General features: G+C 46.4%; 1 protein-coding gene across 1 annotated transcript; it reads left to right on the forward strand.

The window, feature by feature from the left end:
- The first annotated feature begins 262 nt into the window (after nucleotides 1-262).
- OBI1 (ORC ubiquitin ligase 1) lies at nucleotides 263-26,733 on the forward strand. The gene is made up of 6 exons (XM_056861889.1): nucleotides 263-325; nucleotides 12,327-12,462; nucleotides 13,273-13,364; nucleotides 15,475-15,723; nucleotides 17,145-17,233; nucleotides 25,128-26,733. The coding sequence occupies exons 1-6, from the start codon at nucleotides 263-265 to the stop codon at nucleotides 26,686-26,688; spliced, it is 2,190 nt and encodes a 729-aa protein (XP_056717867.1). The 3' UTR covers nucleotides 26,689-26,733.
- Nucleotides 26,734-27,384: the final 651 nt, after the last annotated feature.

A 27,384-nucleotide genomic window follows, 5' to 3' on the forward strand; every position in this document is an offset into this window, starting at 1 on the left:
CCAAGGCAAAACCTCCCATGCGTTTTCACCCAGAGAGAGAGAGGGAGAGAGAGGCTGTTCATGCTCAATCCACTCTCATTTCTCAGCTCCTCCTTCCGAAAAGCGGAGTCGGTGACACCCAGGAAAATTGGCCTCGCCGGCTTGCCGTACGCGCAGCCTTAACAGCGTGAGAGTTGACGAGCGAGCCTTCCGCCGCCGCCGCGCTCTCGCTTGCAGCCTGTGGATTGGAACTTCCACGCTCGCGGGATTCTAAAACGTCACAATGGCTCAGAACGTTACACTGTCTCTCACGCTGCCCATCACTTGCCACATTTGCCTGGGAAAGGTAATGACCCCCTGCGCTCGGGATGCCAGCCCCCAAGCCCCGGCGGGGACGAGTTCGAGCCTGGGGGGCGCCCACGCCACTCCCTCCAAGCGGGCATGGAGCTCGCGGGTGGGGGGGTGTCTCTGCCTTGAAAGGGAGGAGAGCCGGATGGATTGCACGGAGGGGGGTTTCGTGTTCCCCCACCACCACCTTTAAAAAGCTATCACGCGTGGCCCTTGACATGCACACGTTACGCTTCTGGACCCGCCTCTTATAGCGACTGGCTGCAAAGCTCGGGTTGCGGTCCTGATTCGAGATTGGAGGGGGGAAAGGAGCAGCAGCACCACCACCACCCCCGCCCAGGTCGTTCCCTCGAGAAGTTCCGCTCTCGGAAAGATTTGTTTCCGCTTTGGGGCTGCTGCTAAGAGCAGCTCGATATTATTCCTGAGCTGTAAAGATAATTCCCAGTGGGTCGCCGCGTTAGTCTGTCTGCAGTAGCACCTTAAAGACTAACAAAAATTATTTTATTATTATCTGTCTGCAGTAGTAGAAAAGAGCAAGAGTCCAGTAGCACCTTAAAGACTAACAAAAATTATTTTATTATTTTTGTTAGTCTTGAAGGTGCTACTGGACTCTTGCTCTTTTCTACTACCGAGCTGTAAAGTGTAGCAGACGGGAAGGAAATGCTCTCGCGAGCGGGGGTCAGGAGGAGGGCTTCCCCTCCCTTCTCTCCCTTTGGCTTATTTTGAGCGATGTGTATAGTTCATGCTATTTACTTGTCTCGGTGTTTTGGTCCTTGGCCCTCTTGAGTGATGAGTCTGGCATTTTTACAATGGGGGCTGGCTGATTCCTTACTAGTAACTGACTAGGCCAGATAGTATAATAGATTCAACCCCTGGTCTAAACAGATTTGAATTTGATGGCGTGCCTCCAGTTTTCTTCCCTTCCCCAGTTCTGAAGAGGAGTTTGATGAAGCTCGGTCGCTCTTCTTAAGTAGGGGTACCTCGGCTCTAAGGTGACTTTTGACTGTTTTTTTCCTGTGGTCTCTCCCCCCTTCCTTGTAATAATACATTTCGGGAGTTCGCTCAGTAAATGCCGCCACAGATTCAATTTTGCCACAAATTCTGCCTGTGGAAGGATGGGGTCTAGAGAGCCAGCGTAGTGTAGTGGTTAAGAGCGGTGGTTTGGAGCAGTAGACTCTGATCTGGAGAACCAGGTTTGATTTCCCACTCCTCCACAGGAGCAGCGGAGGCTAATCTAGTGAATTGGATTGGTTTCCCCACTCCTCATGAAGCCAGCTGGGTGACCTTGGGCTAGTCACACTCTCTCAGCCCCACCCACCTCACAGGGTATCTGTTGTGGGGAGGGGAAGGGAAGGTGATTGTAAGCCGATTTGAGTCTTCCTTAAGTGGTAGAGAAAGTCGGCATATAAAAACCAACTCTTCTTCTTGAGTCCTACAATACCCTTGCTTGTGGTTCAGCCCTATGCAGTGTTACTCCAGGCCAAGCCTATTCATTGGGCTTAGACTGGAATAACTCTGGAGGATTGCATGATTAGAAATCTGCAGCACAGTCAAGTACATGTTTGTTTGAACGCCGGTCGCCTCGAGTGTAATGGGACTTTCCCGGAGCTAGTGCAATTGGCAGAGCACTGGTTGGATATGCGCTGTAAGCGGAGCTCCTGTAAGGACACTGGCCGCCGCATTCTGGACCAGCCGGAGCTTCCGGAGCAGTTTGAAGGGTACCCCTGCACCGAGCGAGTTACAATAGTCTAGCCTGGGGGTTGCATGGCTAAGTCAGGATGAGACAGATACAACGCCAGATGCCTAGCCTGGTGGCAGTGAAAAAAAAGCCGCCTTGGCTACCACTGGGATCCATGCCTCCATTAACAAGGAGGCCTCCAGGATCACACCCAGATTTCTGATGGGAGCTGCTGTACTGCCTTCGCCCCACCCTGACCCAGCCATAGGACCTCTGTCTTCAACGGATTCAATTTCAGACGACTCCGTTTAACCATTTTGTCACGTGCGTCCAAACACCTGGCCAGTGTGTCCATGGCGGCATCCGGTTGGCCATCCATCAGCTGATAGAGTTGGGTGTCATCAGTGTATTGGTGGCAACCCAGCCCGAAACTCCAGACCAGCTGGGTGAGGGGGTGCATATAGATGTTAAATAATGTAGGGGAGAGGATTGCTCCCTGAGGGACCCCACACACCAAGGGGTGTCATGGTAACACATTCTCCCCAAGCACTACCCTCTGCCCCTGACCATGGAGAAATGAATGCAGCCATTGAAGGGCTGCCCTCCAAATTCCAGTGTCGGCGAGGCAGTGGTCTAACACAGGGGTGTCAAATATACGGCCCGGGGGGGCAGATTCGGCCCCTTGAGAGCTCTTATCTGGCCTACGAGGCATCCACACCCCTGCTCCCAATCTGCCCAGCCCAACCAAGTAACATTTATGTACTATCCGGCCCTCGTAACAGATGAGTTCAACACCTCTAGTCTAACAGGTCATAGTCGACCGTGTCAAACACTGCTGTAAGATCTAATAAAATCAGCAGCTCTGACCCGCCCTGATCCAGCTGCCGACGGCAATCGTCTGGGAGGGCAACCAACGCTGTCTCCGTCCCATGGCCAGGGCGGAAGCCGGACTGAAATGGCTCCGAGGCCCACGTGTCCTCCAGGAAAGCCTGAAGGTCGTTCACCACCGCTTTCTTAGCTTTCTTAGCTACCCTACCCAGGAAAGATAAGTAGGTCACCGGGCAGTAGTTGGCCAGGTCACTAGGATCTGAAGTGGACCTTTGGCCAAAGACTGGATTATGTGATATTCTGTAAATACATACTTGGCAGGACTAGCCCAGATGTTATTTATTTTATTTACTCCATTTATACCCGGCCTTTCCCCCTCGGGCGACCAAAAGCAGCTTACATCAGTCTCTGGGAAGCCAGCGTGGTGTAGTGGTTAGGAGCGGTGGTTTGCAGCGTTGGACTCTGATCTCGAGAACCGGGTTTGATTCCCCACTCCTCCACATGAGCGGTGGAGGCTACTCTGATGAACCGGGTTGGTTTCCCCACTCCTACACATGAAGCTAGCTGGGTGACCTTGGACTAGTCACAGTTCTCTCTGAACTCTCAGCCCCACCTACCTCACAAGGTGTCTGTTGAGGGGAGGGGAGGGGAAGGTGTTTGTAAGCAGTTTGATTTTTCCTTAAGTGGTAGAGGAAGTCGGCATATAAAAACCAACTCCTCCTCCATTTTTATCCTGACAACAGCCCGCTAAGGCAAGTTAGGCTGGGAATGTGTGACTGGCCCATGGTTACCCAGCAAGCTTTAGTGACAGAGTGGGGATTCGAACCTGGGTTTTCTAGATGCTAGCCTGCCACGCTAATCACTACACCACATAGTTATCACCCAGGCAGTGTGAGACTGCTTCAGGCAGCAGGGCTTGGAGGTACTAGTAAAGGGCAGCAAAAATTCAACTATTATATTATTACTACTATTGGGGGATGCACCAGAAGTGTGTGGTTGCATGCATGTGTAGAGAGAGAGAGATTCTGTACATAAGTTTGTGTGTGTTTCAATGTGATAGTGCATAGTGGACTTGACACTGGAATAAAATATCAAGTTGTGCTATGGATTGTATGTATTTTGTGTACAAAGCACCCCCTGCAGAGCTGTATTTACTGGAGGGTGGTGCTTATGGGAGGCAAAGGCATTAACCAAGTTTTCTTTAGTATAAAGCAGTGGTTCCCAAACTTTTTGGGCCACCATCCCCACCCCTGGTTCCACAAACTCAACCCCAGTGACCCCTACTCTATCCATCAACACAGTTGAACGGGCCCACCTCTAGCTCTCCCCTGCTGTCTCTTTGCCTCTTTGTGCCCCCCTAGGTAATCCCACCGCCCCCAGGGGATGGTACTGCCCACTCTGGGAACCACTGGTATAAAGCATCGATATTAATAAATCTAGCAGTGAACTTTGTATTGGACCGAGGCTAGCGATAGGGAAGCTTGAGTGTTCATTTTAAATGTTTGACGTTTGTAAGCAGGCTGTTTATAGGAATTGTTTCCTGTTACAGCAGACAAAGGGTTAAGACAGCAGCAGCACAAATAGCTTAAATGCTACTTTATTTAGAAAACACAGCGGCCGCCTTTCTGAAGACTTGCTGGAGGCAGCTCGTGAGGTTAAAAACAGTGCAGTGAAAATGAGTCAGGGCATAAAAACAGCATAAAACACCACTTAGCAGCCTAAAGCAATGGTCATAAAACGGTCCACAGGCTAGAAGCAGACCACAAAACAGATGAAAAAGATGCGGTGAAGGGCAAAGGAATTTCAGAGCATCAAGGGTGTCTAAATGTGCAATCCTAAACAGAGTCGCAGCCTTCTAAGCCCATTGACTTCAATGAGTTTAGAAGGTTGTAACTCTGCTTGAGGTGGTACTTTATAAGTATGCAGACCTGTGTGTGCTTACTTGGCCCATTGAATTTGAAAAATATACATCATACATGATCAGGTCGTATGATTTTGTTTGTGAACTTGAAAGCATTGGGATGGTTCTTTGGTGTAGTGGTTAAGCACGGTGGTTTGGAGCGGTGGACTCTAATCTGGAGAATCGGGTTTCATTCCCCACTCCTCCACGTGAGTGGCAGAGGCTAATCTGGTGAACTAGATTTGTTTCCCAACTCCTACATGTCAAGCCAGCTGGGTGACCTTGGGCTAGTCACACTCTCTCAGCCCCACCTACCTCACAGAGTGTGTGTTGTGGGGAGAGGAAGGGAAGGTGAGTGTAAGCCCTTAAGTGGTAGAGAAAGTCGGCATATAAAAACCAACTCTTCTTCTTTCAAAACTGGGTTTTCAAGCCAAGGCTGGACAGCAATTTGTTGCGAGTGATGGTGTTGAGTAGGGGTTGGGCTAGATAGCCTATAAGGCCCTTTCCAACTGCCTGCGGTTTTTATCGGCGTACAGATACTTTGTTTTAAGAGGTTGTAATGCTAGAGTGGTCAGTCAAATTGAAGATTACTTTAGAGGTTTGGTTTTGGTTATCTGCATAGAATGACAGAGTTGGAAGGGACCACCAGGGTCATATAGTCCAACCCCCTGCACAATGCAGGAAATTAACAACTACCTCCCCCCCCCACATCCCCAGTGATCCCAACCCTCACCCCGCAATGCAGGATCCCACAATCAAAGCACTCCCGACAGATGGCCATCCAGCCTCTGCTTAAGACCTCCAAAGACGGGGACTCCACCACCCTCCGAGGCAGCACATTCCACCATCAAACAGCCCTCACCGTCAGAAAGTTCTTCCTAATGTTTAGGTGGAATCGCTTTTCTATTAGTTTAAATTCATTCCTCCGTGTCCTAGTCTCTGGAGCAACAGAGAACAAGCTAGTTCCCTCATCAACATGACATCCCTTCAAATATGTAAACATGGCTATCATGTCTCCCCTCAACCTTCTCTTCTCCAAACTAAACAAACCCAACTCCCTAAGTCTCTCCTCATAGGGCATGGATTCCAGACCTTTGACCATTCTGGTCGCCCTCCTCTGGACACGCTCCAACTTGTCAACATCCTTCTTAAAATTTGGAGCCCAAAACTGGACACAGTATTCCAAGTGAGGTCTGACCAATGCAGAATACAGTGGTAGTATTACTTCCCTTAATCTAGACACAATACTCCTATTGATGCAGCCCAGAATTGCATTGGCCTTCTTAGCCGCCATATCACACTGTTGACTCATGTTCAGTTTGTGGTTCACTAAGACTCCCAGATCTCTTTCACATGTACTGTTGTCAAGCTAGCTATCTCCCATCCTGTACCTGTGCCTTATGTTGTTTCTGCATCTTAACTGCTTGTTTGTCTAATCCAGGGGTGGCCACCTCATTTGTTACGAGGGCCAGTTATGACATAAATGTCACTTGGCCGGGCCATGTGTACCATACAATGAAATGCCAGGTCCGGAGATATAAACTTTATAGAAGACACAGGCAAAGCCAATTAATGATATTATTTTTAACTTTATTTTTTCCTTTAAAATATGAACATGCTTAAAACAATAACACTGTTACAGTATTTTCTTTTATTTACCAATCTTTGATAATTGACACCTCGGGACTGGGGAAGGTGTCTGCCTCAGCTGGTGAGCCCACAGTGGGCTCACCAACCCAGATTGGGGGGTGAGCTGCTGACTTGGCTGGCTCGTGAGCCGGATAGGAGCCCTCAAGGGGCCAGATCCGGGCCCTGGGCCTTATGCTTGATACCCATGGTCTAATCAATTGATCAAATAATATTTGTATACTACTGAACCTCGGTGTATGTACCTTATGGGGTATTGAAAGAAGTGCAGGAACTTTTCCTTACTAATTGCAAGTTACCACTAAGTGATAAAAGAAATGCCGCCTTTAATACTGTCTGTCACAGTAACATGAGTGGACAATACTGACTTTGATGGACCAAGGGTCTGATTCAGTATAAGGCAGCTTCATGTGTTGCCTATGAGGGGTGGAGGGGCTGTGGCTCAGAGCATCTGCTTGGCATGCAGAAGATCCCAGGTTCAATCCCCGGCATCTCCAGTAGACTAGGCAAGTAGGTGATGTGAAAGATCTCAGCCTGAGACCCTGGAGAGCTGCTGCCGGTCTGAGTTGGTAATACTGACTTTGACGGACCAAGTGCCTGATTCAGTGTAAGGCAGATTCATGTGTTCATGTGTACAGCCAGCAGAGCTCTCCCCATCTCGTAGTCTGTTCTGAAATCAGATTGAAAAGGGTCTAGTGCAGATGAGTCATCCAAGAAGTCCTAGAGTTGGCCTGCTGTTGCTCTCTCAATCACTGCCTAGGAAGGGGAGACGAGAGGCAGGGTGATAATTGGCTACAATATTGTTCTTTAGAGATGTGAAATGAAAATTTCACATCAACATTTATAACCACGATCACAAGAATGGAAAAGGGAGGGGACCTTTAGAGGTGTCGATGTGGTTCTCTTATCATGTTTTATCCCAGTTGTAAACAGCTCAAGCTTGTTGATTAATGTACAGATTGAAGCTTGCGTCCCTAACTGAAAGAAATGCGTTGGACATAGAGAACCTTTCTGCCTGTCCGTTGAAGTTGATGGGCAATAAATTCAGGGTAGACAAAAGGAAGTGCTTCTTCACTTAGTGAATTACTGGATTATAGAATTTTCTGCCTATGGATGTAGTGATAGCCACAGGTATGGATGGCTTTGTATCTATGGCAGCCACATGTATGTGTAACTGTGCTTTCCAGTGCAAACATGAAGCTGCTTTCTTCTGAATCAGACCACTGGTCTGTCAAGTTCAGTATTGTCTACTCAGATCGGCAGCAGCTCTCCAGGGTCTCAGGCAGAGGTCTTTCACGTCACTTCCTAGCCTAGTCCCTTTAACTGGAGATGCCAGGGATTGAACCTGGGACCTTCTGTAAGCCAAGCAGATGCTCCACCACTGAGCTACGGCCCCTCCACCCCTTATAGGCAACACATGAACACATGAAGCTGCCTTATACTGAATCAGACCCTTGGTCCATCAAAGTCAGTATTGTCTACTCTGACCGGCAGCAGCTCTCCATGGTCTCGGGCTGAGGTCTTTCACATCACCTACCTGCCTGGTCCCTTTAACTGGAGATGCCGAGGATTGAACCTGGGACCTTCCGCATGCCCAGCAGATGCTCTACCACTGAGCCACAGCCCCTTCCCAACGAGGCTGGTACAGTTTGCTGCCCAGGAGGTGCTGTATTATTTTTATCTGTGTATTTGATCACATTCTCTTCGGTGGCAACATTGGCACAGCTCCTCCCACACCAAGTGATACACTCATCCCTGGCAGTGCTCGATTTAACTGGGTAGCTCCGTAGTCTCCAACACGGGGCCTGGGAGCACCTTTTCTGGTGCCTGCCAAGTGTTTTCAAGTGGGTGGGGCTTTTGACCAGCAAGGCTTCTGATTGGCCATTGGAGGTCTGATCAGTACAGATTTTTTTTAAATAGTTGCTTTGGCAGCAGCTGCCACAGCAACGTGAGGCTTCTCCCTGCGGGACTGAAGGTAAGCTGTATGCCCGTGCAAGAAAATAAAGTGATACGCTCATTTTGAAAGGCGTCGTGTCGAACAGAACTTCTGCCTGAAATGTTAGAGCGTTGTTATTGGAGTTATTCATAGCTTCCTTCCCTGACATTTTGTGGTTGGCTCCACCTCCTGTCGCAGCAGCCATTTTGCTGTGCCCCCCCCCCCAAGCAGCAGGGCACAAGTCATCATAAAGCAGGGGTGGGGAACGTCCGGCCCGGGGGCCGTTTAAGGCCCGCGAAATCATTTGGTCTGGCCCTTCGTGGGTCCTGGCAGATCTCTAGCTCAGAAGGATCTAAGACTGGCGATCCGCCCCTCCCGCGGACAGGAATAGCCTCTATTCAAGGCGGATGTGAGTTTGTTTTGCCGAGAAAAGGAAACTTTTCCCCCCTTTGCAGAAGAGTCGCTAGCTATGGAGCTGCTAGGACCACCCAAGAAACTGTGTTAACCCTTTCCCATCCGGGCCGTGGAGAAATGTATTCCCTCTGTACTACGAGAGGGTTGCGGGCAGAAGTGGCGACAATGGAGGGGTTAAAGGGGGCAGGGCCAGAATGTGCAGAGGAGGGGGAGTTCTTAGCCAGCGTGTCCTCATTTCACCCCTGCAGGCGGAGGTAGCAGGAGCCGGCTGTAGAATCCGGCCCCGACCATGTGGAGCAGGAGCAACTCTGGCTTGTGGCTGGACGGCTACGCCCGGCTGGTGCAACAGACCATCCTGTGCCACCAGGTGGGCGAGTGCGCCACTGGTTGGATGCCTGCCTGCTTACCTGTGCGGGGGGGGGGGTCATCTGAGGCAGCTGCCTGCTTGGGGCTTGGTCAGCTAATTTTTAAGTTGATAATTTTGAATGGCTTGTGAATGATGTTATAAATATCCAAATGGCTTTTGGTGGCAAAAAGGTTCCCCACCTCTGTCATGAAGGTAATTCACAGTGGGTAGCCGTGTTAGTCTGTTTGCAGTAGTCAAAAAGGGCAAGAGTCCAGTAGCACCTTAAAGACTAACAAAAATATTTTCTGGTAGGGTATGAGCTTTCGTGAGCCACAGCTCACTTCTTCAGATACCCTGGTACCACCATCTGAAGAAGTGAGCTGTGGCTCACGAAAGCTCATACCCTACCAGAAAATATTTTTGTTAGTCTTTAAGGTGCTACTGGACTCTTGCCCTTTTTGACTTCTGTCATGAAGGGTCACACATGTTTGTCGTGGGTGGAATGATAAATCCCCGCCCCCATCCCAGTTAATATTTGTTCATCTTGCCTGTGGAGGTAGCGTGAAATTTGGGGACTGGTTTTTTGTTTTTTTTTACAGAGTTCGAAACAAAAAATTTATTGGAGTGAGCCAAGCAGTGCGACGAAATGCAGAACTTCGGTTTAGTTCATTATCGAATCCCAGCTCTTGACTGCAAGCAGAATTGTACATGAGCAAGAGAGATCTTATTAGTAATGTCTTTCAGAAAACCTCTTTCTATAAACTGTTTGCTCCTTTAGGAAAATACATAAGCATCTTGTTAAAGCCACAAACACTTAAAGCCCAATTCTCTGTGGTACGGCAGCTTTTATTTCCCCCCTTTTTGTCCTGCAGTGTATTGTACTAGGCAGTTACCAGCGCTTGGCATCTCTCGGCAGGGTTGATGAAGCCTCTTTTCCTTCAGGGAGAACTTTTCTAATTTTGTCTTTGGTGGTGTGGGGGGAGCGGAGGACCAACCGGCCGAGGTTTTGCCCTGTGAATTTTGCAGCCGGCATAAATTAAGCTTAAAAGCTATTGCCTCTAAACCTGTATCCAGGGTTCTTTCGCCTTGGGCTTTGTGCAAAATAAATATGGCCCAGAATTTGGGTTTCAGGGGCGACTTGTTTTGTTTTATTTTTTTCCCCTATAAGAAAGTTTCTAGTCCTTGTACTGGCATGAATGCTGAAAATGTGGCGGCTTCAGAACAGAATCTTGTTTTGAGCTGTAACTTTCACTGCCTGGATGCCTGGGGGGTGTTCCTAAACCCAAGGGACGTGTGTGAGAGACGGCCGTCATGCTTCTTACAGAATCCTCTGTTCTATGGATCCGCGCCCTCTTCACCCCGACTCCGCTTCTTCCTTGCCTGTATGCTTTCTGCCACCGTTCCTTTTTTCTCTCAGGCAGTCCCAGCCCTGCAATGCATGCAAGAAAAAGATGGTTCTGTGAATAATTTTTAATGCTGTGACAAAATACTTTTATAACCCTGTTTCAGATATTCAAAGTGCTTTCCCATATGCCTGTCTTTACAATAGGCCTGTAAGGCAGGCCAGCCCTACCTTCCTATATTGCAGGTAGAATCTGAAGGAGCAATGGTTCTTTACTGATTTTCACTGCTACCTTGACCTGGACGTGGACGTGCTCCTGGGAGATGGGGGACCCCTATGAGTAGTTTTAGGGAGGATTGGAAGTGATTATCACTCCCTTGCATGGATGGAAATTCTGGTTGGGGTTCAACCCCATCAGTCTTTCCATTACATAGGTTGGCGTTTGATCAGATCTGGCAGAGATCTTCTTTCATCTGGGCTGCAACCCTCATCCTAGCCATGCCATTGTCCCCACCCGGGTTCTGCCACTGGGAGAGGGCATCTGGGGGTAATCATGTCAAGCACCAGAACCATCTCCTCATTCCAGAGGTTAACCTGGGCTTTGCCAGGACCACTGGCACTGCCAACGGGTTCCATTTAGCTTTCATGGGAAATAGTCATTGATGGATATATCCTCCAGGAGTGCACGGTGGTGCCGTGTTTCTGGAATTCCACCGATAGGGCAGCTTGCCCAACCCAGCCCATGGAGATGTTCAGAAAAATGAGAATCTCTCCGTTCCCGCCAGGCCAATACGTTTTATCACTGTTTGATGATATACACATCCACAAGACATTGGAAATACACTACAAGACTTTTGTGTGGGCCAGTTTAAATGGTGAAAACTTCCATGTTTTGCAACAAGTGATAACGGGCCACACATTGTAAAAGGTTATTACGTTACCTTTGATGTATTTCTGGATGTGTTTTTTAAAAATATGTATAAATATATATATGCAAAAAAAAATTAAATAAGCGTAGGTAGACCAAAATATGTGAACTGGTGTAGTATTATTCACATACAGTTGTGATTTATATATGCTTACCTGCTATTGGACCACACGTTTGTGGGATATGATTGTATGACTTACTTGAGATAATATGAATTGTTGAAGATATTGACTGATTGTCACAATTTTTCCATAGCAGTTTTTATATATTTTTAATTTGATTAGCCTATATATTTAAAGCCCGGTGTTTTGAATGTGTGTACACTCCATAATAAATTATATTAGCAATTTTGTATAATTTTCAGCTCAACCTTTAGGTTCTCTGTTAAGTAATCTAACTAATTGATTGTTTAATCCCTTTGCTGAGACTTGTGAATATGTAGTTGACTGCAATGGTTGTGTTAAATAAAATAGGTAAAATGCATTATAGATAGCTTTTGATTTCTAGCTTGGAAGGAGAGATTTAAGTATCTATATCTGAGTTTTTTAAAAAAGGTGGTCTTATGCTTGTCAAGTTTATTAATACGGTCAACTGACCAATCACATGCCAACACATCAAAATTTCCAGACACTATAGTTTTGCACCGCAGAATCACAGACTGCCCGTACATATAATGGTGTAAGGTCAATAAAAGCAACCCCTGGATAAAATTATCACATTAAAATTGTAAAATATTCTAATAATCATTCTCTAATAAAGCTCTGCGTATTTTAATAGCAGCTTTCTTATGCTAGAGTGAGAGGTATAGGCATAGAAAGATGTTAACCTCCTTGGGTTGGTTTGGGGGAGGGGGGAACCCTTGAGTTCACCATTATGAGCCCTCTTGGTTCTCATCTTTGACAGCAGTAATATTCCCAATATATTCTTCATGACAAGTCGGTGGGTAGTTACTAATTTTTTGGTACCCTCTCTGTTTTAAGGTTCGCCACCCGGTGCTCTGTGCCAACCACCATGTCTTCTGCTCCATTTGCATTGAGGTGTGGCTGAAGAACAACAGTCAGTGTCCTGCTTGTCGGATCCCCATCACCCCCGAAAGTCCTTGCAAAGAAGTCATAGGTAAGGCAGCTCCTCCGAAACGTGCCCAGACTCTTCCCAGTGAGCACCGTGCGGTTTGCGGTGCTCTTTCCTGCAGACCACTGCTCACGTTTTAACCAGTTCTGGGTGAGGTAAAACATGGGGCTCTTGCGTTTGTCTGAATACAACCGTCCCCGGTGTATTACACCCCTCTTGTTGGCATAGAAGCTAGCGTGGTGTAGTGGTTAAAAGCGGTGGTTTGGAGCGGGGACTCTGATCTGGAGAACCGGGTTTGATTCCCCTGCTCCTCCACATGAGTGGCGGAGGCTAATCTGGTGAACTGGGTTTGTTTCCCCACTCCTGCACAAGAAGACAGCTGGGTGACCTTGGGCTAGTCACAGCTCTCTCAGGCCCACCTACCTCACAGGGTGTCTGTTGTGGGGAGAGGAAGGGAAGGGGATTGTAAGCTGGTTCGATTCGCCTTGAAAAGATAGGAAAAATTGGCATATAAAAAGCAACTCTTCTTCTTCTACATACCTGAACTGCCCTAGTTGCTGATACTTCCATAGGACAGTCCCATGTACCTCCCGGTAATGTAATAAAAAGTTCTGCCCATGTACCCTGGCTTCCTTACATGTTTCTGTAACCTGCAACTGACAGATTTCCCAGTGAGCTCAGGCAACCGTTGCACAAGAGAGAAACATCTAACCATTGAAGGTGTATTATACATTCCAGCAGGACTTCAGTCTCAGGATTGTTGTGTCAGGATAGCCCTGCATCCTTTTTAAAGGGCCGGGTTGAAGTCAGAGGAGAAGGGATCTTAAACTGCAATATTTATGTGTGTCGCTGCAGGGGGAACCAGTGAAAGTAACCCCGTGTTTACCCCCGTGGTCAGAAAACAGCTCCGCAAAACCCGGCTTGAGCTCCTTCATAAAGAGTATGAGGTAAGAGGGTGTAGAAACAGTGGTCATTAATGCATGGGAATTTTACCTGAGGTTCGTTGCTCGCTGGACCCACACTTTCCTGTTGGGAATCTATGCACCAGCAGCCTCCAAGCTCAGATCAAGTTCCCGCCCCTTTAAATGCTGCTTTGTAATTGGCTTACTTTGTAGAGCTTACTGTGAGAGAAAATTTCCTTCCCCCCAAACCCAATTGCTGCATAAAAAAAGCATTTTAAGAAGAAAAAAAAAATGGAGCAATCTGAAAGGGGGGGAATCCAAGCCTCAGTTTTAAAAAAGGCCTTTCTTCTGTTCAGAAAGAGCTTTGAGGAAGCAGCATTTGAATCCCCACCTCTTTACACGCTGGTTTGTAATTGGCTGTGAGAGAAACCAAGCTTGAGTGTCCTGTACTTTGCCTTATGCACAGAGATTTCACCTGGGCTGAGCTCAGGGAAGAGGGAAGAATCGAGTTAACACAGGGACGGGAAGTCCTGGGATTTGCGAGGGCTGGTAGCAAGGTCATCTCTAATGGATGGAAAACTCATGCATCACTCCAAGGAACAACCAAGACGGGGGGTGGGGGAACATGAGTGAAAGTACCCATGCATTAAACGACCAGTGTCAGTTGTGGTTTGTGAAGTTGACATGTGGTGACCTCTTACACAAGTTTTAGATTTCCTGCAGTCTGTTATCCTGCTCCTTCACTCTTTGATCATATCAGTTAAGGGGCCAAAGAAAACCAGTGAATGAAAAACACTTGTCAGGGGTGCTCTAGGCTGATCCTGCATTAAGCACGGGGTTGGACTAGATGGCCTGTACGACCCATTCCAACTCTATGATTCTACTGTTAAAGTAGCTCTTGGACAGAGGTGAAAGAGTACCACATGGTATTTCATGATATATAGCTAGGAAAACTTATTTCTGTTTAATTTTAGTCATGTCGCTACATGCCAAATTTTATTTCAAATACTAGTTACAGTCTGGATCTGGAAAACAGAAGGAATTATGCATGATGTATACACCCACACACGACTTTCTTGTGGTGGTACTCATGTGTACCAGCACTTTTGGGGGGGAGATCTCCCAAGTTCTGACAGGAGGATTAGTGGAAGTCAGTGCAACCTACACTTTTTTAAAAAACAAAAAAGCGCTGTGGTGTGTGTATAATTTTTGTGTGTATGTTCTGTTTAATCAACTAATCCCTGAAAATTAATTTACAAAAAAAATGATGTATTCCTATTTTGTCAAGCAATGCCTAAAGGCAGTAGATTTAACATGTCTGAAACAGAATAACTTGGAGTGGTAGAAAGAGGATATAAGTAAAGCATAGACTGAAAGAAATGGTAAAAATGGATAATATGTCTTATTTTTATAAATTTTGAGATATGAATGGTTATATGTATTGTTTTGAAAGATAGCATGGTTAGGTTAGCGGAGAGATTATCTATACCATGGGTTCTCAACAAGGGAAGTCCCACCGGGGGAGGGGGAGAATTTTAGGGTTCCGGGGGGGGAATTGGTACCACTATTCAGCAAAGTGTGATGTCCTGTTGATTATGTACAATCTGTAAAATTGTAGTTTGTTTTTAATTTAATCTGCGACGTTCAATAAAGTTTATGACTATCTTGGGAAGGGGGGAATTATATTATGAGCAATGGTGAAAGGGGGGAATGGGGCAAAAAAGGTTGAGAACCACTGATCTATACTGTTGTATGGGAATGAATGAGTTTGTTAGGTGTGTCTTATTTTTTGAAATGTTCAATAAAAAAAGTGTATTTTAAAATAGCAATGCCTAGTTTGTAAACTTGTTGACCAAAATTGTCTTTATATGACCAGGTATGGCCTTGACTGATCTGGAAGCAACTGCTTGGCTCCTTTGGGGGTGGGAGAATGGGATGCTGGTCTAGATGTGCCCCTAGATCTGATCCAGTAGAGCAGTTCTGAGATCTACTGTATATATGCACAAGTGCTGACAAAGTCCTTGGACAGCACATAACCCACTTAGTTACCTTACTCTGTATTACAGTCTGTTGAACCTATATGAAAACTAAACACTGGTTGCTCTTGTCTGTCTTCCTTTCCCATGACTGGTTACGGCTTTGCCACACTCCGAAGGATGAGATAGAATCTCTGCAGAAAGAGCTGGAGGAGCTGACCGTCAAAAACCTGAGCTTGGAGTCCCAGCTGAAATCCATTTTGCACCCTGTGACTCCGGACATGTCTGACAAAAATCGAGAGAGCCCCCTTCTCTCGGATGACGGGAACAAAGCTGCCTGTGAGACTTTGACCACGCTGACCCAGAAGCTTCAGGCCGCTAATGAGATGTACGAAAAAGCCAAAGCCGACATGGAAAAGTTGGCGGAGGTAATGAACGTTTCCTAACCTAACTGGGCAGCAGTTTGAATGTCCACAGTTATACAGATTTAGGTAGGGTGTTGTATCGAGCGAGCAGCGAAATTGTGAATGCTGCTCCGTCGAAAAACTGACTACATACATCTCGATCTGACTGCATTCCAATATTATCAAGAATACCCTCAAGTCAAGAACACCCTTATTGAATGACGGCCTCCCTCTTGAATTGCATCATAGGTTCACATGTTGGTAACAGCCGGAGCGAGGGGGTTCCTGAATGGCTTATGCCCCATGCACCCAGTGTGGTGAAGTGGTTAAGAGCAGTGGTTTGGAGCGGTGGAGTCTGATCTGGAGTACTGGGTTTGGTTTCCCCACTCCTCCACATAAGCGGTGGAGGCTAATCTGGTGAACAGGATTTTTTTCCCCACTCCTACGCATGAAGTCAGCTGGGTGACCTTGGACTAGTCACAGCTGCCTTAGAGCTCTTTCAGCCCCACCTACCTCACAGGGTGTCTGTTGTGGGGAGGGGAAGGGAAGGTGATTGTAAGCCAGTTTGAGTCTGCCTTAAGTGGTAGACAAAGTCGGCATATAAATGCCAACTCTTCTGCTACTTTGCAGCTGGATTTTACTGTGTGAAACGGCAAACTCCACTTGCAAACTATCGTTAAAGTGCATTGAAAGTGGATTGAAAGTGCATTATTCAGTACGTGTAAAAGCGCCCTAAGTGAAGCACCTTAGTGATCAGTGGCCCTTCCCTTACAGGGTGGGTGCACTCGAGAGTTCGTTCCTTTACTAGAAAGAAAGATACAGACTCTGTTGAGAGATACAGCATGCCTATAAATCAAGATGCTGATTAATCATAGCATTCTTGAAGTGGTGCCAAAGAGAAAATGGCATATAAGTTGTCACTGTAGATTTAGCGCTCTATTGTGTGTCTCTTCTTTAAAAGAAAAAAAAATGGGTAATCATGTTCTGCTTGGAAGAGTAAGGAAGCTGCTCAACATGCATTTTGCTGATACCTGCACATTGTAATGTTAATGCATTTAAAGTATTTAGTCATGTGGAGGGGGGTGGGAAACATGGAATTGCCATTAGTACATCCCCTTAATGACTGTTGGAATGAACTAACACGGCTCTGTTTATTTCCCTAGATAGGAGCCTTGCGGCGTATTTGGGGAATATAAATTAAAAATGTCTCTTCTCTATTCAGTTTTTGCAAGCCATTTCCCAGGGTAATTTTTAAGTGGTGTCCCTGCTGGGGGGGTGGGGGAGAGAAGGGAATTTGAGTGAGCTGCAGCTGCTTTAAATGGTAGCCCCTTTCTTAAAAAATTGCAAAACAAATAGCTTCTCTTGTAAAAATTATCTGTCACTTGTGCGTGTCTGCTGTATGCTTAGTCAAGATTTTTTTTTAATAAAAATTATATTTCATATAGGTAAACAAGAAACTGAGGTTTGAAAACAGCGGCCTTGTGAGGGAGAACTTGCGGCTAAAGGCTGAGGTTGGAAGTCGATCGCCCCAGAAGTATGTAAATATTTTAAAATCAGCCATTCATTATTCATCAACCATGTTTTAACTGTTAGAGTGCCGGACGTTGCAGCGATGTCGACTGGGCTCCTTGAAGGGTTGGGGTTGCAGGCTTTTTGTTCAAATGAGCACAGGAGGAGGGCGGTTTCCCCCTTTGACTTTCCAGAAACATTTTGCGAGGGTTATGGCGCCAGCATGGACAAAAGCCAGTTGGGATCGGGGGCTGTGGAAAGGAGGAGAATTTGGTGAGATGAAAGGGGAGGGGGGAATTGGCAGGATCCGACCCTATTGTTTTCATGGCGGGGGGACTGTTATCCCGGAAAGTTTAACCATTTGTGTAGACTTAGTTGCAAAATACAGTTTGTCTGAATAAGTGTGTTCCCTCGTGTTTGTGAATATGAATTTTTCAGACACGACAAAATCGCCAACTTCTTGATCTCCCTATTCCTCCTACACCCTTTCTCCCGCCCTCTTCTACTGATGAAGGGATCTTTGACTCTTGAAAGCTCATAACCCGAACTTCTTGTTGGTATTTGAGGTGCTACTGGACTCAGATCTAGCTCCTGTTCTACTTGTGATCCGTATATTCTAATCAATACAGAATTATCACCCAGAGCGACCTCTACCTAATGAGAACATGTTTTCAGATCACATTGGATTTTCTTGAATTTTATTGCCTTGTGTGCAGCATGTGACCCTGGCCGAGTCAATTCCAACTCATCCACCATGTATGGTGGCTCAGCCAGGGGCTACCAAAAGCCCCTAGACCGATTCCTTCGGAGACCCTTCCTCACACCATCCAGAGCTACTCCAAATATTCTATGAAAAAAATCACATGGGCCCCTAGAGTGACCAGGGTGTCTGAAATTTTGTCTACCCACCATCACAGTGGCCTGGGGCTCAGCTGATACTTGGCAAATGGGGTACCCACGGTCTGCCTTGCACCCGTGCATGTCCAGTAGCATATTGATGGTGGAGTTGCGTCATGAGTAGAGCTCAATGGTATGATTGGTTCCCATTCAAATGCCTCCTGGAACTTGAGGGGTGTGGAGTTGATATGAGAAGATGTTGTATTATTTGTTTGTTTGTTTGTTACATTTTTAGGGGGGAAAATACTCCCCCTGATGGCACTAAAAATCACAGAAATAGCTGTCTGCAGCTCAGTGGTTGGATCTAACCTCCCCCCAGAATGGGGGAAAGGGCTCAGCAGCAGGGGAGGGGAGAAAGATTAGGGAGGCCAGTATTTATAGGGAGAAACGTCACTGGCCTCAACCATAAGCCCGGCAGAATAGCTCCGTCTTGCAGGTCCTGCTGAATTTTTGAAGATTACGCAGGGCCCTGATCTCTCTTGGGAGGCTATTCCACTAGGCAAGGGCCAGGGCAGAGAATGCTCCACCAACGTGGTTGCTTCAACCCTTCCTAGATGGTGAACAGGAGCTCCATGCTGGTAGGATAGCTCGTGTTTCAGTTTTTCTCTGACAACACACAGACCTCTATTTTGATCTGTCATGGACCCCCAGTACCTCACCAGTGCCCACCATGCCCCCAACAGTGCCCACCAATGTGCCCAATAAGGCACATGAGCCCCATAAAGGTCTCTATTCTCTAGTGAACTCAAGAACAATACACAGAGAACCAGACTGGCTACCCTTTCAAAGAAGTCTACAATAAAAAAAATTGTGTCCTCCACACATGGCTTACATTGTCAGGATAGCTGATTCATGGGGGCCCCAACTCAGAAGTCCCTGACCCAAGTCCTGATAAATCTTACCCCTTGGTTAGAAGGAAACTTCCTTATTGATTAATGACTTCTTTCCAGAAGTTTGCTGAACAGAGGTGTGAGGGGCCTGGAAAAACCTTCAGAGCTTCTGCAAAAGATCTTCATGTCATTCAGTTGAAAACCACTGGTTATCTTCCTTGTGGGGGAAGCATGGCATCTTCCTATCTCTATGGTGAAATCTTTTGCATTGGAAAACATTGAAAACCAGTTGAGTTTAATACCTGAAGTAACTGTAATGACTATATTAGGATTGTACCTCCTTGGTGCTACTCAACGAATGAGAGTTCCTAGGGCTGAGCCATTGGGTTCTGGCAACCAACTAGCACCTCTTCTGCCTATTGTCCTAAGGTGATCAGGAAAGTAGGGGATAGCAGATGTGGTCGATTTATGAGTTCTCACCCTTGGAAAGAGTGGGAAGCCTGATGCTCCTTGCCCCCATTCTCTGTAAACTGAGGGGGCCTCACATTCATATTAGCTGAATGGATGTGAGAGGGACTCACCCTCAGCTCTTGCAAAACACTTGTGACCCCCTGGAGAACCCGCGGAGACTTCACTCTGAAAGATAATGAATTAATTTACTGACTTCAGCAATGAGCATGACTATCAGTTCTTTGTCTCCAGCCAATTCCCCTGACTTTTTCCTTGTACAGCAAGACCTAGTGGGGAGGGGGTGGGTTGTGCCCAATTCCTCTACCAGAAAGTAAAGTATGTCATTTAAGTGGCTCATCAAATGTTAAATACACACGAATGTCAAAGTTGATGAAATTACTAAAGTTTTAGTTGATTAATGAGAGGGGCAATAGTCAATGGGATTTATCAAATCATGAACACATGAAGCTACCTTCTACTGAATCAGACCCTTGGTCCAACCAAGTCGGTATCGTCTACTCAGACGGGCAGCAGCTCTCCAGGGTCTCAGGCAGAGGTCTTTCACATCACCTTACTTGCCTAATTCCTTTAACTGGAGATGCTGGGGATTCAACCTGGGACCTTCTGCATGCCAAGCAGATGCTCAACCATTGAGCCACAGCCCCTCCCCACAAATCTTATTTGTGTGGCTGAGAGCTGGTTTCAACCTTACATACTTTGGTCATTGGAAAGCAGAAGATGTCTTAGCTTCATCTGAATCTTAAAGGAAGGCCTGGTTTTTGTCAGTGGTGTTGTATTCTGCAGTCCAAGAAAACAAAGCATTTCTAACAGTATCTCCAGCTTCCATTTGGCCTTTTGGGACTGCCCATAGAAGGGGTTCAGTTTCCTCCTTTTGGTAGTCTGCTTCCGAGGACACTCTGATGTATTCATTCCGAAGAATGTGTAAATCAGTCATGAGAGGGGTTTGAGCTTGCTATAATCCATGAAATAGATCTTCACTTGTAAACAGTACTGCGGAAACGGGAGTGAGAAACGCACTCCTGTCCCTTGCGACAACCTATTATAGATGTCATGGTGTTAAAATGGCTGGGAGTGGACGGTGTTTCTGTGAGAGCAGAAACATCAGGTGAAACTGGGGATTCCCTTGTGCCCCTGCCTGTCATCATTCGTTGATTTTTGTCACTAGTTAGGACATGCAGTTGACACTTTCTCCTACCCTCTGGGGAAGGGCAAGCTTCAGGGGGAAATTGCACACTTGGAGTGTAAAGGGGGTGCACGTTGGCTGTATTCTCAATACTAGATGCTGGGGGTGGCCCCTCGGCAAGTGGAAGTTGCGATGCCTCCACTTGAGGAATTCCCCGAGGCATCTGCCTGGTCCTTGACAAGCAAGCGGAGCAAGATGGAGCATTTGACACTTGCTCAAGGAAGTTCTCATCTTCCTTTGCTTCTGTTATATTCTGAGTGACGTCTGATGAAATGGAGAGCTGGAACGGTAGACTGGTTAGAGTGTTGGACTAGGAACTGGGAGACGTTGGTTCAAATCCCCACTCTGCTAGAAGCTTGCTGGGTGACCTTAAGCCAGTCGCTCTAGGCCCAGAGTACCGAGGTGGAGGTTATGAAGCTGAACTGTGTTGTAGGCTGCTTTGGCTCCTTATTGTGGAGAGAAGCACGATATAAATGAATTGATTAATTTAAAAAGAAATGAATAGGGAACATTATAGAGAAGAGTCTAAGGGGCTTGTATAAAAACACCTTGTGGGGGTCTCTAACAGTGTTCCAGGTATCTATGAATACCACCTGTGCAAGGGGAGGGGCCATGGCTCAGTGGTAGAGCATCTGCTTGGCATGCAGAAGGTCCCAGGTTCAATCCCTGGCCTCTCCCGTTAAAGGGACTAGGCAGGTGGGTGATGTGAAAGGCCCCTGCCTGAGACCCCGGAGTGCTGCTGCCGGTCTGAGTAGACGATATCGACTTTGATGGACCAAGCATACAAGGAAGGAAAAGAGGCTGAGCCTGTGATTTGTTCCCTGTGGTTTGTGGCGGCAGCAGGCCAACCAACTCCCTCGGGCTCTCCCTTCTTTAAAAGTTCGGGACTTCAGTTGACAACCTGACCCCTGAAGAAGGGCCCCGAGAGAGAGATGGGGTTGGACCACTGGCGGAGGGGAAAGAAGCTGAGGCTGGCACTCATCCTCCCACAAAGATCCAGCTCATCTTGACAAGGCCATTTCCGTATATGTGCCTGCTGCTTGATGGGCCATGTGTGTGTGCACATGCACATGTGGGGCGGGAGGGGGTTCACCGATAAATGAAGCTTGCATTTTGCTTGTAGCTGCTACTAGGATCTTTTCCATCATCTGCTTTTCTAGTAACTGGTTTTTTTCGGACTACACCTAGACTAAATTTTAGGTCTCTGGGGCATGTGGACGTGCCTTAGGTTGGTTATCCTTGTGTGTGAATTCGTTTCAGGCCTCATGTGTGAAATGGGTGGAGCAGAAAAGTGAGCTTAGGAGTTCATGGGAGCTCTAACAAAACACTGCTCCTCTCTGCTGCATTTTTGAAGTTGTCGACAGAGTTTCAAGGAAACAGGCCACTGTACAAAAATGTGGGGCTTCGGGGGTGGGGGGGAGATTGTGGGGTTCTTCCTTCACAGCTGCAATCCTGTGAAAGCCAAGTGAAAGTTATCCATCAGAAAGAGAATATAATCGCAAGGTTCCAAATGAGTCTTTTTTTTAAGCCTCTAAAGGATGGTGACAATTACTGAATTTCATATTGGCATTTTTATATTTGACAAGGTGACATTGTGGATGAAATGTATATTGTAAAACGCTGCCGTGCTGTAAGAAAATGATTGAATGTAAATATTTCAAGATGTGGACGGCTGTTCAAATGTTATCATAAATCTCTGCCATTGTTTTAGGGGATAATTCTTCATGCATATTTGAGTCGAAACGGATAGGTCCGGCCCCTGGAAGGGTAATCTTCTGCTTGTTATGGCCTTAGTGCTCCTAATGGTTTAATTTTCAGTGGCAGCCTTTTTTTAAAAAAGTCATCTCGGCTCTCTTTAGGGGTGGGATTTTTATTCTAACTAGAGTATAATGGCCATACTTTGCCCTGTCTCACAGTGTGATGGTAGTCTCAAAAGAAGGGGCAGGAACCATCCCCTTGGGAGCAGAACAAGCTTGAGATGCTTACCTTCGGGTCTGGAGGAAGGACTCGGTGAAGAGGCACATGTCGTGCATATGCGCACGCACCTTGGGTTGGATTGAGCCACGTTTTTCACTCATTCTCACCCAGTTCCCCTCCTGACGACAGCTCCCGTCTCCTATGGCTGAATACCATTGTTTGTTGCTGGCTTTTTGCTTTATTCTGTTAAAAATGGCTTTCTGTACCCCTTTTGTTGGTGAAAGGTTACAGGTTCCCTAACGATACTTTCAGAAGATAGTTGTGTTGGTCTGCACTAGAACTTCTAGAATCGAGTCCAGTAGCACCTTGGAGATCAGCAAGATTGTGGGGAGGGAGGTATGAGCTTTTGAGGGTCAAAGTTCCCTTCTTTATTACCTTCAGGGCTTGGGTAATAATTCGCTACATCTCCAAGATGTTCTTGCGTGGAGATTCAGTCATTGTGGTACTGAGGAACCCTCTTATCGCTGGAAAGTAATGAGCTGTTAGGGTAGTGGTTAGTATGTTGGACTATCATACTGCACTTGTACAAATCTATGGTGAGACCACACTTGGAATACTATGTGTAGTTCTGGTCACCACACCTAAAAAAGGATATTGCAGAGCTTGAGAAGGTGCAGAAAAGAGCAACCAAAATGATCAGGGGGCTAGAGCAACTGCCCTATGAGGAGCGGTCAAAACACTTAGGGCCGTTTAGCTTGGAAAGAAGGCGGTTAAGGGGAGCCATGATAGAGGTCTATAAAATTATGCATGGTATGGAGAGAGTGGACATGGAGAAGCTTTTCTCCCTCTCTCATAATACTAGAACATGAGGTCATCTGCTGAAGCTGGAGGGTGAGATGTTCAAAAGGAAGTATTTCTTCACACAACGCATAGTTAACTTGTGGAACTCCCTGCCTCAGGCTGTGGTGATGGCTGCCAACTTGGAAGGCTTTAAGAGGGGAGTGGACATGTTCATGGAGAAGAGGGGTGTTCATGGCTGCTAGTAAAAATGGATACTAGTCATGATGCATACCTATTCTCTCCAGGGTCAGAGGAGCATGCCTGTTATATTAGGTGTTGTGGAACTCAGGCAGGATGCTGCTGCAGTGGTCTTGTTTGTGGGCTTCCTAGAGGCACCCGGTTGGCCACTGTGTGAACAGACTGCTGAACTTGATGGACCTTGGTCTGATCCAGCATGGCCTTTCCTATGTTCTTATGACTATGACCTAGGAGACTCATGGTAGTCCCCACTCTTCCATGGAAGCCTCCTGGGTGATCTTAGGCTTGTCACCCTCTCTCAACCCAAACTACTTCACAGGATAAAATGGTGGAGGGGAGAATGAGGTTGTAAGCTACTTTGAGTCCCCATTGGTGAGAAAACCTGGGTATCAATACCAAAGTAAACAATCCCCTCCTTTTCTACTTTCTTTCTTTTTTTTTTATAAAATTTTTATTGGTTTTTATAATAGAAATTTTCCATAATACCTAAGAACATATAAACATACAGAAAAAGAGAAAAGATAAAGGAAATTTCTTTGACTTCCCCATCACCTCTGTCCGCCTCTTAATAAAGTATTTTATCCCAACGTGATATAGTCTGATCTTGATTATTCTTAAATTCATTTAAACCCTCCTTTCCTACTTTCTTAATAGCCTATATTGTAAGTTTGTCTCTCTTCCCAATTCCTTTGCCAGAAGTGTTGGACTAGATTTAGCTCAGCATTTTTCCTAGTACCTGACAGTGGCCAACCAGGTGCCTCTAGGAAGCCCACAAACAATCTAGATACTTGGTCTCACCTGCAGCTTATTTTTTATCATCTTGAGTCTATTAATTATAGGAAGGCCTTTACTCTTGCCAGATGCCAGGCCCTACCATTAGCTGTTTTAGAAGGGAAATATAAGAAGATCCCTAGATCAGAGAGGTTATGTCCGTGTGGAACAAGGGACATTGAAATCATCGAACATGCACTGGTACTTTGCCCATTCTACCACGAAGACAGATCAAATCTTATTTCCCCCCTACTTGGTAAATTCCCTGACGAGTCAGTTGAGCTTTTGGCAAAGAAGCTCCTATTGGGAGAAGACCCTCAGCTTACGCTCCAAACTGCCAAGTTCTTCGCTGTTGCTATTAAAATACGCAGAGCTTTATTAGAGAATTATTAGAGAATTATCCGGGCTGTGTAACCGTGGTCTTGGAATTTTCTTTCAGGAAAGAAAATTCCAAGACCACGGTTACACAGCCCGGATAACCTACAAGAACCAATGAACTCTGACCGTGAAAGCCTTCGACAATATTTTTTATTAGAGAATGATTGTTAGAATATTTTACAATTTTATCAATTTTAATGGGATAATTTTAACCAGGGGTTGCTTTTATTGACCTTACACCTTATTGACCTTATTGACCTTACGGGCAGTCGGTGATTCTGCGGTGCAAAACTATTGTATCTGGAAATTTTGATGTGTTGGCACGTGATTGGTCAGTCGACCGTATTAATAAACTTGACTTGACTAGATTTAGATTTTTAAAAATTTAATTGCATACCTCAATGTTCCTCAATGTTTTTTGTGTTGGTTTGCAGGTTTGGACGGTTCACTGTAGCAGCACTTCAGTCCAAGCTTGATCAATGCGAGCGTGAGACGAACCGCCTTAAAAAGGCGCTGGAAAGGAGCGACAAGTACATAGAAGAGCTGGAGTCGCAGGTGTCGCACCAGAAGAGGGACCACGAACCCATGAAAGAAGAGGCACCGGACAGCGAAGCTGCTGTTCCCATGGAGGAGAAAGAAAGTGGAAGCACCGCTAATGAGAACATGCTCCCGAAAAGCCCGGAAGAGTGCCCGGATCAGAACTGTTTGTGCACGGCTCACTGCCCCGATGACGATCAACCTGGTAGCGGCCTGTTGGGTAGCAGTAATGATGTCTGCTTGAATTCAGCCAGTCAGGGTTGTTCAGATGAGCCCGTTGCCCAGTGCTCGGCTGGAAGGGATGTTTTCGCTGACTCCCAGGAGGTTCTCTTGGATATAGCTGGTGCGGACATGGAGACTTGTTCAGAGCAAACGTGGGATAAAATTGAGGACTGTGAGCCGTACAAAGACGAGCTTTATGAACTCCCTGACCCGTGTACGCCCTTATCTCTCAGTTGCCTCCAGTTGAACACTCCCGGCAGCAAGGATGACCCACCTGCCAAAGAAGAGAGTCCAAGGAAGCCATCGACTTTTCTAAGGAAACTGGAATTTGAGGATTTTGGGGATGCGTTGGATGACGGTCACAAGGACTCTCCGGAGCATAGTGCTAGCAGTTGCGAGAGCAGCGACAACAAAGAGGCTTGTTTTACCTCTGAGAAGCCAGTGTTCTGGAACAGGTGCCAGACCAACTACGACGAGAACTTGGACTTTGAAAGTTCAGAGCCCTCCACGGCCACCAGCGACTCCGGAGAGTCTTCGGTGAAATCCAGCGAAAAAGCACACCACACAAACTTGCCTAAAAAACTTCATTCCGTCCGCTCCTCGGAAATGAACCGCACCAGGACATCCAGCGAGGCTTCCATGGACGCTGCTTACCTGGACAAAATCTCGGAACTGGACTCCATGATGTCTGAATCGGACAACAGCAAAAGCCCTTATTATGTTTCTAAGTCGTCTTCGGACCTGGAGAATTCCTGCAAGGCGACCCAGTGTCCTGACCTTTTGAATGAAAAAGAGAAAACCATGAAGGAGAGGAATGAGCAGAACTCTCTGAAATGTCCTCTGGCAGACGATCCTTCAGCAGAGGGAAATGAATGGAAATCTGCTACTTTTTCAATCCTTTCCCCCTCTGCGTTAGACATAATGGAGCCTTTCCCGCTGTTTGGTGGGCGGACTTCAGAAACGAGCGAAATAAAACCTCAGAGTTTTTTATTCCAAAGAGAGCTTTCCCCCAGTTTTTTGTTTAACAACTCTGGAGGGTCATTTGAAGAACAAAAGCTGGGCTCCTCTCTCTTTAAGGTGGCACCTGAGCTGCAGAACCTCCAGAACCAGCTGCAGTCCCCTTGGTCCTCTTCCTTTGTTCCTGACAGGAAAGCCAAAAGCCTTCATACATCGACAAAAAGAAAAATTCAAAGTAGCTTGTCTAGTGCAAGTCCGTCGAAAACCACCAAGAACTGACTCTTTGTTTCTTAAACAAAACAAGATTGAGTGCCCGTATTAAATGTCTTGAGGGTAGTTTCGTTTCCCCAAATGATCCTTTTTTTTCATTTGTAGATCCCCACCCTATGATCTCAGCTTGTCCGCTTCTTACATACTGAGTGATGGAGTTTGGATGTCCCCCCTTCTGAGTGCTAAGTTCTTCTCTTTGTGAAATCTAATCAGAAGGTCTCTCTCTCTTGATAGATGTCTTGAGTTTAGATGCCTAGGGGTTGGTGTATTGTATTTTTTGTTTTGTTTTTAGTGTGGGTTACATGAAGTCTTCAGTCCTTTTCAAGGAGCTGTTAAATGTCCAGTTGCTGAATGCAACAGAGCTTCGAAATGGGTTTCTCGATGAGGCAGCTCTTTATATTGGTGAGAAGCCGGCGTGACGGCGTCTCCCCTGGGTTATCTTTTCCTGTGCAAAAATGTGGTGGCAGCTATTGCCGAGTCCCGCTTCTCTCTGAACTTGGCTTTCAGAATGAAATGTTTGCCTGCTCATACCCGCATGACACCCTGTGTCTCTGCCGTATCGGTACCTTCGGTGTGTAGCTGTTAGAATCGTCTTTTTCCTCCAGACAAATTTTCAGTTGGGGAGAAAAATGTCTTCTTGCTTAAGACTGAGAACCCAGTTATTATTATTTTTAATTAAACACTGCTTTTAACTTTCAAACAAAA

The sequence above is a fragment of the Euleptes europaea genome, chromosome 16, assembly GCF_029931775.1.
Source record: "Euleptes europaea isolate rEulEur1 chromosome 16, rEulEur1.hap1, whole genome shotgun sequence".
Taxonomy (NCBI): Eukaryota; Metazoa; Chordata; class Lepidosauria; order Squamata; family Sphaerodactylidae; genus Euleptes; species Euleptes europaea.

Bases quoted from the DNA above. Each gene is read 5' to 3' on its own strand.
- OBI1 (XM_056861889.1), top strand. From the start codon at position 263: ATGGCTCAGAACGTTACACTGTCTCTCACGCTGCCCATCACTTGCCAC. The intron at 326-12,326 runs GTAATGACCCCC...CTCTGTTTTAAG, and splicing joins GCCACATTTGCCTGGGAAAG to GTTCGCCACCCGGTGCTCTG. The intron at 17,234-25,127 runs GTATGTAAATAT...GTTGGTTTGCAG, and splicing joins GGAAGTCGATCGCCCCAGAA to GTTTGGACGGTTCACTGTAG.